The following is a 12,403-nucleotide window of genomic DNA, read 5'->3' on the forward strand; positions in this document are numbered from 1 at the left end:
AACATTCAAAACTGACCAAAACATCAGCCAGACAGCAGAGGTACTGAGAAGTGGTCTGTGGTCCCAACTGCAGAACCACCAACTGTTGTGGTGGATTGTAACTAATTGTGTAAAAGAAGCAATTTGGAAATCAAGAAATATTTTTAATCTATAAAAATTATGAGATAACGGAAATAAATGTTATAAAGATAGTAGGTTCATTGGTAAAAGATTATATTTGGAAAATGAGTTGTGGGAAAAAAAGGGATGATGATGCTTTGGTATGGAAAGTGCCGGATGGACTACAGAATATAGTTAGATAATTATTCATTTATTTCCTTTCGTTCCTAATCTGACATGAAATATCGTCCCCCCACCCCCTTGTTATAATTTCCCCTTTGTGTCAATGAAATGATGTATATGTAGTAATGTAAGATTGTAAAATTTGCTGAAAACTGTTTGCACTGGAAATTGTATGTTAAGAACCAATAAAAACTTCTTGAGAATTGACAACAAAAAAAAACACTCCTTTATTGAGTGCGTCTTGCTAATTGCCAATAATTTCCACCTGTTGTCTATTCCATCTGCACAACAGCAGGTGAAATTGATTGTCAATCAGTGTTGCTTCCTAAGTGGACAGTTTGATTTCACAGAAGTTTGATTTACTTGGAGTTATATTGTGTTGTTTAAGTGTTCCCTTTATTTTTTTGAGCAGTGTATTTTTGCAGACATTATTGTAATATTTTATGCAACAATATTTTATTGTTGAGGATGTTAATTTAAAATGTGAACTAAACGTCGGCGATGTGATTACTGGGCTCCAAATGACTGCAGAACATCTGGATAATTGCAAATGCTTCCAGGTCTTATTCTCTACAACTGAAAACAGTGACTAAAGTCCCACCCACATGGTAACTTTTTTTCAAAACACCCACAAGTAAACACTGAAAAAAATAAAATAAATTCTCCACCAGACCTGTAAATGGCACAACAGGGGTGTCCAAAGTCGGTCCTCAGGGTCCGGTATCCGGCATAATTTAGTTCTCTCCCTGGGTAAAAAAACACCTGGATCAAATAAAACCTTGTCAGCAGGCCTGTGCATGGCTTTGACATGCTAAAGAGTTTTATAGATCATTTGGACCAGAGAGTTATCTAAACCTGGCAGGACTCCGGCCCTTGAGGACTGGAGCTGACCCACTATGACCAACATGAGGTCAGTGGTGAGAATCACCAGGCAACAGAGATTCTAGCAACAAACCACAAGTGGGAATCTTTTGAAGAAGTCCTTGCAGAACCACCAAAAAACTTGTAATCCGTTGCTTTTGTTAAATGAAGCCTTTGGGGTTAAAGGTCACAGTGGGCGAAAAAACTGTTAAAAACATTCCAGTTGTTTTCTGGAGCGTTTTCCACAGCAAGGACAAAACTGAAATTGCTCCTACTGGATCAAGGGCTTCATATTGATCCTGTGATTAGGATCAATATCCAGTTGTAACAATTTCTAATTAACGTCTTTGTTTTTAACACTCTGGCTCAGAAAATTGCAGAAGAATAAACAAATGTCAGGCAGAACGAATATAGTATTCGTTCAAGGCTTGTGGAGCAAAATATTTCTCTTTCAAATTGTGGAAACTTGTTCATGTGCCTTATTATGCATGTAGAAGCATTTTTCTAAGAACTGTCGTCTTTATCACATCCACATAGCAGCTCTGCTGTGAAGAAGTAAATAACGGGTATAAAAATAAAGTGTGAAACGTTGCCAGAGTCTTTTTGCTCAACTCAACACGGCTTGAAAGAAGTTAAAAATGAAATGAACCAAGCATAAGATATTTCTAAAGCAACGTCTTTATACAGCCTTAGAATAAATTTTTGTAATTGATGCCAGATGAATGTATTGCCAGAAAACAGAACTAAAACTAAGCTAAATGATTGAACACATTTAGCTTCAAGTGATTCATTTCCTCAATTTTGTAATCACCAAAAGGCACAGTATGGATCTGACCATCGGAGGCAGACATCAATGTTGAGAATACACAGACAAGTACAAGTCGACAAACAAGGAAGTAATTTGAATGTGATTTGTAGTAAAAAGTCAGAATACATCATTTTAATAAATTGCCCAATTACCATAATATCTGGAATTTCACATTTTCTTCCAGCTCTGCGCTTATTAAAAGTCATGTGTGTCTGATGATACGATGCTGACCAAATGTCTCTTCTGAGTTCAGAGGATGAAATTCCACATGGACTCATGACCCAGACACTCAGGACGTTTACTGTGAAGCGAAAGTGATCCCGCGTTTCTTCACTTCAGACTTCGCACTTACTTTAAAGACCAGTGAGAGAGCTGAGTAAAATAAAATGATTTATCGAGTTTTTTTGAGAAATAATAGAAATGAATAAGATTAACTGGGCCGAGTTAGAGTTCAACTTTCCCTTCACCGCTGGTCCCACAAGGGGCGCTGGTGTCTATCTCTAGAGGAGAGGGGTGACGTTCACCCTAAACAGATCTGAAAGTATCTGAGATCCACATAAAAAAGAAAACAACTCATATTAGAACTATCAGAGGAAACCAGATTACCTGGAGAGAATCCATGATTCATGGGAAGAAACTCCATGCATAAAAATCCCAGATTTGAGTCCAGTTCTTCCACACTGTGGAGCAACTGGACTAAAACTTGTTCAGCCATCCAGCCATTTTGTTCAGCCATTTTATAACTAAGCCCAGGCGTAGTTATAAAAAAAGAAAAGGTGTTAGCAGCACCATTCTGTGTATCAACAGGAACAAAAACCAGAGTGTGAAGTTAAATGCCTGAAATAACTGCAGCTGAGCTGTAGAGCTCCTTCAGTGACAAACTGCTGCACCCTTAATGCACAAAGGAGCAGTGTTGTATAAAATACTGAAATCTCAGAGTCAAGTAAAAGTATAAGTACTTCTCCAAAATATGACTTTGGTAAAAGTCCAAGTCACTGACTGAAATGTTACTTGAGTAAAAGTCTTAAAGTATCTGAAACTTCTTGTACTTAAGTATGGAAATTACTGTAAAAATGGATGTACTCAAGTAATGTAATGAAAAGTACAAGTAAAAAGTAAAATAAGGCAAATGCAGTTTGAATGACATTTTTTATATTTTGGTAAACTTGTCAAATACACTTAAAATAATGTACACAACCAAGTGCAGGCAAAATTAAACCTGCTAATATATATACCTGCAGGCATCATTTAGTTAAGAAAGTTAGGTGCTTTACCTATACAACAAGGTTAACTTAACCTGCTTTACAACTGATTATTATTCGTTAAATTTAGTCTAAATTGCTATCGCTATGGCTTCTGTCCCCCCTTGAACAGAGGAGTCTAGGTAGCCTGCTACAGTCAACATTAGGCCCAAGCTAAATACACCATGTATGGAACTGAAACAATGCCAAACAAAGTTCATTTATACAGGTAACGTTATGGTCAAGATGGTCATGGGCTCTCATCACCAGCTGGTGGTTCCCCTGGAGCCGTGTCCGACGTAGTTGCAGTTGTTGTGGTCTCCGTCTCCTCCTCCATGTGGCTGCTGCTGATTGCTAGACTTGCTTTGTGTTTAATGGGAGAAGCGAAACAGGTGTGTATCCTATTGGTGGTGACGAACAAGCCCAGGCAAGTAGGCTATGGACTTTGTTGCGGTCAATCAGTAGGTGGGGTCAAAACACTTTGCGTTTCTCTTTCTCGCTTTTTTGTGACGAGTAACTAAACCACACATTGAAAATGTATCGGAGTAAAAGTACGCAATTAAGTTCGGAAATATAGTGAAGTAAAAGTGAAAGTTATCAAAAAATTTTCATACTCGAGGAAAGTATGAAGTACTCCAAAATATACTTATACTAAAGTAGTGAAGTGTTTTTACTTTGTTACTATACAACACTGCAAAGGAGAGTTACTGTAGATCCAAACTCTCAGAAGCTTTTAAACTTTATAACCATCACTGCTTCCAACAAGATCAATGTCTTTGCAGGAATGCTTGCATTTCTACAATCCACTCTGTTTTTCGGGATGATGAAACACAGGTGCGCCGACCAGCGGGCACGCCCCTCCAGGGGTGAAGCCTCTGACACCATCTGGTGGACGAAGGATGAAGCAGCAGGCAAACTGAAAACAAAAACAAACACAAACCCCACAAAGAAGACCAGTTTTGAAAAACCCCTGTTCCCAACACTGCACTCTTAATAAATCCTCTAAGCCACACTTGCATCTCACAGTCAGTGTAAAGGCGTCACTCCATCCTGTGAGCTGAAGATCTATTTTAGCCTTACAGCTGTACTCTCCACTGTCAGACTCAGAGACTCTGTTGATCCTGTATTCACTGGATGTTGGAGAGTTTTTTATTGGCTGGTCTCCATTTATGCATCCACTGAGTTTCTTCTCTTCCCTGGATCTCACATCTCAGAGTGACCGTCTCTCCTCTATAAACAGGCCAGTCGGGGTGCAGGGTCACAGTTGGCTTGGACACTTTTGTACTGATATTTGCAACAGTAAATCACAATGTTTATCGTTTTGGAGACATTTTTTTCTTCTTCTGGCATTTCTGGTAATTATTCTTCAACGTGTTCCTGTCAGCTAAGTCTGATGAACCACCAAACACAGTAGTAAATGTGTAGAGTACTTCCGGCTCGCTGCATCTCCTTTTACACAAATGAACAGTCAAATAAGAAGAAAAAAAAAAAAAACTGAAAAGTTGACTGTGAAAATGTTTTGCTGAAAACAAGCCAAAGTCTCTCCTATACATTTGTAAGGGCAGATTTAAAGTCAGATACCAGATACCAGTGTGTCTTAGTTGATCAAACGCTGCAGACTCTTACTGCATTCTGCTTTGTTTGTTTCTCTTCACGCTGCCATCATGCTCAAATAACTTTAAGACAGCAGAGCGCAAGCTTTAATGAGTTGGAACATTGACTTATTTTTGCAACAGCTTATTTTAACTTTTCTGATATTTGTGACGAAAATCAGTCACACAACTTCTCACAAGATGGCTTTATGCAGAAAAATAAATTATCTGATTTTTTGTTAATTTCCCACAGAAATGTAAACTTTATTCAGAATAAGCACACAAATAATCAACACTTCAAAACACTATCAACCAGGTTTAAGTGTCATAGAATTTCTTTACCACTCTTCTAGAAACACATTTATGAGGTTAAACACTCTGTTGAATTTTCTGCTCCAGTTTTGGAGTGCCTCTTGGTGTAGTTCTTTGCCAAGTTATAATTTAGTTATTATTATTATTTTTATTTTTGCAGTGTTCTGTTTTGTCACATTCGGGTTGTCTAAGACTACAACCCTTTTTTGCACACCAGCTTTATCTTTACTGACGTTATCTAGATATTTAGAGAGCTGTGGTTTGCATATGCGATGTTGATAAGTAATATAGAATAGAATAGAATAGAATAGAATAGAAGTACTTTATTCATCCCAGCAGGAAAATTACTTCGCAGTTACAGCATAGAGACAAGACAAGACAAGAGACAAGACACAATAACAACGTCCGGTGTTTAGTCTGGAGTTTGGCTGCGGTAGAGCTGATGACATCACAGGCCACCGCTGCATCAGCTGATGGGGGAATGTAAACAGCGATCAAAATGGCGGATGTAAATTCCCTCGGTAAATAGCACGGCCGGATTCACACAGCCAGAAGTTCAATGTCCGGGCTACAAATCTGTTCCTTCACGTTAACATGACCGGGATTACACCACCTCTCACTCTCATAAAGTGCAATCCCGCCGCCCCTCTTCTTCCGACTCTTGGAAGGGAAATCCAGGAACCTCCACGCTGTATTCCGGAATAAGCGAGTGCAGCCAGGTTTCCGTGAAGCAGAAGATACTGCACTCCCAGTACTCCTTCTGGGTCCTAACCAGCGCCGTGAGTTCATCTGTCCTATTTCCCAAAGACCTCACGTTCCCCACGATAATCGCCGGTACCGCTGGCCTGCGCCGTCTCCTCTTCTCCCTCCATTAACTCCAGACCCGCAGCCCCGTCGTCTCCTCCGTAACTCCTCCGGGACCACAGGCCCGTCTCCGGGCAGCAGCAGAGGCCCTCTCAGCGCAATCAGCCGTTCACGCGAGCAAACAATGCCGCTACTCCGCTCGGCGAGGTTCTCCGCAACCAAGAGTATAAAAAGTAGCAGAAGAACGCAGAGAACATCGACAGAACCACATCCAGCCATTGTGGAAAGCCCAACTGGTGATCCATGGGTTCTTCAAGCACGGATTATTAATCGGTTACAGCAAATATACACAGATTAACACACACGACGGGAGCTGCTTCTGCAGGCAGCCAGCTGCGCCGGCGCCATCTTGTTCTCATATATTTGCAACATTTTCATATTACTTTGTGTGAGAATTTCCGTAGCTTGGTAATAATTTATTACTGACTGAAAATACTGTGGAAGTTTTTTACAAAATTGTATTTAACCAGACGCTAGAGGAACATTGAACCTTGACGTAATTTGTAGACGCTGTGGCTCCCGTGGACCATTACGCTCCTGAGGAGCCTCCCTAACTTGGGGCCCGAGATGATCTTCACACACAGACACTGTTCAGAAGAACTTCCTGTTCTTCCTGCTTCAGCTCAGGAAGCAGGGAAAGAAACTGCAACAGAGACAGTTTCTTTCCCGGGTCACTATAATGAGCATACAGACTAATACCATGAGCATATTTACTAATTTAACCTCATCTGTCTCTGACCAGAAAATCATTCTGACAGACATTCCTGCCAACCTCAGACCAGGCCAAGTATGACGCATCTTCCCCCCTTGATTTTGTCCTGACTGTCAGAACTTTATTTTCTCACCACTGTAGTTAACCACTGATGCTAAAATAAAAACCTGCTGTTAAAGATCTGCCTGAAAAGATGTTCAGTCTCTCTCAATGCTGACGTTTAATTTGTAAAAAAAAAAATAAAAATTACAAATTAAGTCTGTTGCATTGTTCAACCTGTTTTCCTTTTGAATCTTTTACCAATGCCATTGATCTTAGATAAGCAAAAGAATATTGTAATTCATCTGGAGTTCACTTCCTGGCTGATCTTTCTTTGAGTTGCTCTCGGCTTCTTAGACTCACACTTGTCCTCTTGGTGGTGCTATGTGTTCAGATTTTTTGGGCATCTCCAGCACACTGTACACGGTCTCTGTTTGTGTGGAGCTCAGGTCCATATTTACATTGACGCACCCTGAAGTCGAAGTCTTTTGCGTGTTCTCATCTTGTAACGCATCTTGTTTCTTGTCCCTTTTGACACAAGACGCAGCCTTTCTGGGGACGCTGTAGACGGTGTCTACCCCCTGACTCTCACTGATGACCTCATGTCTCGGGTCGCTGGTCTCTCTGGGCTGATTGGCTTCCACGTTCTCATATGAAGGGTCCGCTTCACTGGAAGACGTTGAGGCTCTGGGCTCAGAAGGCTGCTGGGTCTCTAGTGGTCCGCTTTGTATTAACTGGGCAACAGACGCTGTCTCCTGGAGGAAGTAGTAGAAGCAAAGAATATGTTCTTTAGAAAATAGGAGAGAGTTTAATAAATAGGATTAATGTCTCTAATGTTTCACCAATAATACATAATTAGCTAGAATAATATATATATATATATTCTTTTTCCTTTGGATTACCTGATTATGTTTGGATTTCCAATATTTTCTGGCAATAACAAAACTGAGGAATATTACAACAACAAAAACAACAACAACGACAATGACGGTAATATAAAATGTATTAGGACGATTGTGTAATTCCTCTTTAAGTTCAAGATTCGTCTTTACGAAACCTGTAAGAAAGAAAAGAAGCAGCGTTAGCTAGAAATGACTTCATTTAAGGCAAAAAATAAGCAGACAACATGTTTCTTATAATAATTAAAAGTAGATTAAACATTACATTTACTTCTACTAAGCACTACAAAGATGAAGCAGGTTTATTCTGCTTCCAGAACAGTTCAGGCAACTTACACGTAGTTGGAATGTTTTGAGAGATGTTATTTGTGCTGACGTGGTTGTTTCCACTGCAGACAACAACTGTGTTTTCAATAAAGATGCTGATGTTGACGTTGCTAAAGGACCTCTGAGACGTCCTGCAACCATTTTTATGACAGACGGACCCCAGCCAATCATCCTGGATGGAGCAGTTCACTGTGAAATCACATGATTCTGCTGAAAGATTGGAACGACGTTCTGGTGTCACAGCCATCACTGGTCTGGGAATCATTCCTGAAACGCAAGCAGATTAATAATGTCGCCCTCTGCTGGCTACTTTCTCTGATGCAATTTACAAACTGACATTAATTTCTCAGTTCTAGAAGCACAAGGAGAAAAAAAAAGTATGAGATTTAGAAGGCAAAGGAATTAAAAAAAAATACAACTTGCACACTTAAAGCAAAATGCAGCTTTAACATACCTTGTAAAATAACTTGGTGATTTTCTGATTGTTGAATAAAGTTGGAGAAGTAAGTGACCTTAAAGATGCCTGCGTCGTTTTCAGTCAGTCTATTTATACACAAAGATAAGTTTTCAGAGGTGAAAACCATTCTCTCCGCATAGTCTTCATGGGTAGAATCCCTCTCAGCGACAAATTTTCCATTAAATGTCCAAATACCGCTTCTGTATGGAGGAGGTTTTTGGACACGGAAACACACAGAGCTGTTCTTCGGTTGATAATGCTTCATCCATAGCTCTGTTGCTGTCACTGGATTGAGAAGAAGAAAAAAGGTCAAAAACAAATAAATATATTTCAATGTTCTCAAAGATGCAGTTCAGCGTCAATACATATGTTGAAAAATTATCATCCAGCATGAGTGGACACAAAACTGATTTTGGTTTCTTTATTTCCATTTGGTTTTTGCGGTATAGAAAGGATTATTTTTAATTCTGCTCAAAATAAACGTTTCCTGTTAACATACAAAATATATGGTATCCTGCAAAAATATTCATATTCCTTTCATATTCTGATTGAGATTTTAGGAGGATAGGCAACACTATCTGATTAATGAGTATTGTTTTCTGTGCTCTGTGTTCTCTTGGTCATCTTGAGCACATAAGTACTTGTGATTGACCCTTTTCTTTAATGTTGATTGGTCTGTTGCCAAGCAACTGATAAAAGGACACAGATCTGACACTATTGAATAAGACATTGACAAAAAAAAATCCCAACTTTGTGCATTATTTGACTTTTAACGTATTTATGTTTGTCCGTAAACAGGACATAGTTTGCATGTGTTACATTATGAGTGAAATATTAGCTTTACATTTCCAAATTCTTCTGCGTTTTCCTATTTTAAAACAATGTTTCAACCTTTTTTTGGAGTATTGTGAGATGTTTAAGAGGATTCTAAGAAATTTTGTGAATATGCTAAACATAAGTCAAACGAAATGATATTCAGTTAATTTCAAAATGCAGTAAAAGCCGTTTTAAAAGCAACACACAGCTAAATGATGCTAAGAACAAACGAGCCAGTTCTGTCTGAAACCTGCAAGTTTCCGTGATGTCAGAATGATGCTCGGCAGAAACTGGACTCGTCTCCGGTTTTCTGACCACCACTTTTTCTGCCCCTCAACTTGGATGCAAGACATTTATTACATCTCATCTTGAACAAAGAATTAATGCTACAACATGTAGCATTGGCTGCTTTTCTGCAATGATAGAGGTCAGTCGGAGTTGATAGGAAGCTGGACGAAACTAAATACGAATTTATAATGGAAGGAGGCCTGTTTAAGAAGTCTGTTATTTTTATGCAGTATAATTCTCTGTCGCATGCAGCCAGTCTTCCACTGGGCGGCTTTTCAGTAAAGGCCTCAAAGGCGCGGCAACAATAACATGGTGTCCTTCTTTACCTCACGTAAAACATATTAAGAATTTCTGAACTCTTTTTTTTTAAACAATAGCTTTACGTAAAAAGAAAACAGTCCACTTCTCTGAATAATGTATGGGCAACTGTGGTTGCTACAGGTGATCAACAGACCAAGAAACTGACAGGAAACTCCACAAATAAAAGGCTAGCAGCTGCTAAGAAACTAATGTCAAAAATATTTATTCTCAAAATTTGAGTTGCTTATTTTACCTGAGAAAAATGATCAACTAAAAATAGTAAATTTGTTGGTTTTTGCTTTCAGTAGGACATTGCCACATAATCATGCTCATATATATAAATTCTCTCAAAGGTGCCAAAACCATTCCATTGTTTAATCCACTCAGAAATGATTAACTACTTCATCCTGGTAAATCAAATGAAATCTGGATGAATTACATTGAAGTATTGGAGTTATGAAGAGACCAAATGTTCAACAGTTTAAGGAATTTAAATATTTGCAAGGCACCGTAAACGTCCTAGAGAAATATGTTTTTAAAAAGTCCTTCTTCTGATGTTGAACATGCAAGGATTAAAAAAAATAAATAAAAAATAGGAATTTCAACTCACCAGTAAAGCTCCACGTACTCAGCAGAAATATTAGTTTTAAGACAACCATATTTGTTTTTCAGATTCAGTACGGAGATGAAGAAAATGAAGTGGAAACCATTCGAGAAACAGCGCTGTAGCTGAAGAGCAGATGTTCAGCGTACAGGAAACCCTCATCTCCTGTTTCCTCAGATAAGGGAACTTTGAGTCGACTACTGAATAAAGCCGACTTTGCGGGGTGGTGCTGCTCGAAAACTAGTAGGATTTCTTTCAATATAAAAATACCTGGGCGTGCCGTGGTGGCGTAGTGGATAGCGCGACCCGTATTTGGAGGCCTTGAGTCCTCGACGCGGCCATCGGGGGTTCGACTCCCGGACCCAACGACATTTGCCGCATGTCTTCCCCCCTCTCCTTCCCCGTTTCCTGTCAGCCCACTGTCATATAAGGGACACTAGAGCCCACAAAAAGACCCCCTGGAGGGGTAAAAAAAAATACCTATAGATCTGCCCATGCCCCTTGCTTTGAAGTTGATTTGTGATGGTTTTTCTCCAACCACATACTGGATAGATCAGATATTAATCTGAAGGCTCAATCATTGCTTCGTTGTTACACTGGAGATGGGAATTACAAGCATCACTTCAGTCAAAGTTTTGAAATCAGGGAACATTTCTCCAGGCTAAATGACCTGACGCTGACAAGACTCACTGAACGAAGGATTTACTGGTCCCGTGAGGCCTCCGATCAGCATGAGACTCTCTCTGAATCGTCCTATCTATAACGCTTCCAATGCACATTCTGCTCCTGCACAGAGAGATGCATTTAGCTCGTATTACTTACATGTTTGTAAAATCCCTTCCAGGCGGCATATCGACATTGATGTAGTGACTGCAACTCCCAATTCTGTTTAGGACTTTATAATCGATAGAAGTAGAGAGCACTTGTGCATGAAAGGAGAATCAGAAATGGGCTAAAGTCTGTCCTTAAATGGCTTCTTGTCATTGTGTGCAAGTTGTTAAATCTTTCAAAGTGCGAGAAATTTCAGCCGAAATGCTTGGACTGTCCCATCGATTTAAATATTGCTCTGTACACTAAGCGCCATCAAACTAATCGTTTAGCCTTTACCAGCTAAAACGGTAAATGCAACAAAAAGTTGTAATAGAAAATTTTATTTTAACCATTTCGTTTAATAGCTTTTTTTGTGTATATGAATGTTTTTCTTTAATGCGTGTCACTGTGCAAGTGTGAGAGAGTATGCAACTCTCCGATAAAGACCTAGAAGTTTCTGCTGGAATCCTAGCCAGCTCTCATTTCCTGTCATACACGTTTCTCACAAAGAATGTAATAGAATATATATTGCATATGTATGTAGAATATATTAAAATTAAGACTGACATTAAGGACAATATACAGTACCTAAAACTTTCCTAATACTAACCCATATTAAAAGGCCTATGCTGAAAGTTCTTGCTTTAGAAATCTGTTGTAATTTTGGGAGTTATTGAGAACGTAACGTGTATTTTCAGATCTGATTTTGATGTCAAATGATGCCAAATTTTGTTGCTCAATGCAGACACAAACACATCTAATGTTGCAAATAATACATTTATTAAACAAGGTACTTAAAGTTACATCGACAGTTTGATCAGAGAGCTTCCAGGATTAAGACGGAGTCATTTATTGAACACATTCTGATGCAGAAACCAGGACAAACGTTCAGCCTGAAACATTTTCAGCGTTGACAGAAAGGCAGGCAATCTTATGATATTATCAAGTGGACGTAAAAAGAGTGTTGCAAAAGTTGACTTTGCTGGGATATTTTTAAGCCAGCACACTGTTGATTATTAGTATTATTATTATATTTGGCTTTTCATTGTTTAGCTGTGTATTTATTTACTTACTTTTGGTTTTGCCCCAGCAGACGTTTTCTATTTTCATCACCAACTTCTTCAGGCACAAAATGGAGATGTTTCTCATGAGATGTTTCAGGATTCAACTTTTAACAACTCATTTCAAAGT

General features: G+C 39.0%; 1 protein-coding gene across 1 annotated transcript; it reads right to left on the reverse strand.

The window, feature by feature from the left end:
* Positions 1 to 6,767: 6,767 nt before the first annotated feature.
* Positions 6,768 to 10,716, reverse strand: LOC114157044 (uncharacterized). Its single transcript, XM_028037729.1, has 5 exons — positions 10,409 to 10,716; positions 8,392 to 8,679; positions 7,947 to 8,204; positions 7,614 to 7,768; positions 6,768 to 7,466 (listed from the first exon to the last, which is right to left on the reverse strand). The coding sequence occupies exons 1-5, from the start codon at positions 10,455 to 10,457 to the stop codon at positions 7,071 to 7,073; spliced, it is 1,146 nt and encodes a 381-aa protein (XP_027893530.1). The 5' UTR covers positions 10,458 to 10,716; the 3' UTR covers positions 6,768 to 7,070.
* Between the last annotated feature and the right edge of the window lie 1,687 nt (positions 10,717 to 12,403).

This window comes from Xiphophorus couchianus, chromosome 14, assembly GCF_001444195.1.
Source record: "Xiphophorus couchianus chromosome 14, X_couchianus-1.0, whole genome shotgun sequence".
NCBI lineage: Eukaryota > Metazoa > Chordata > Actinopteri > Cyprinodontiformes > Poeciliidae > Xiphophorus > Xiphophorus couchianus.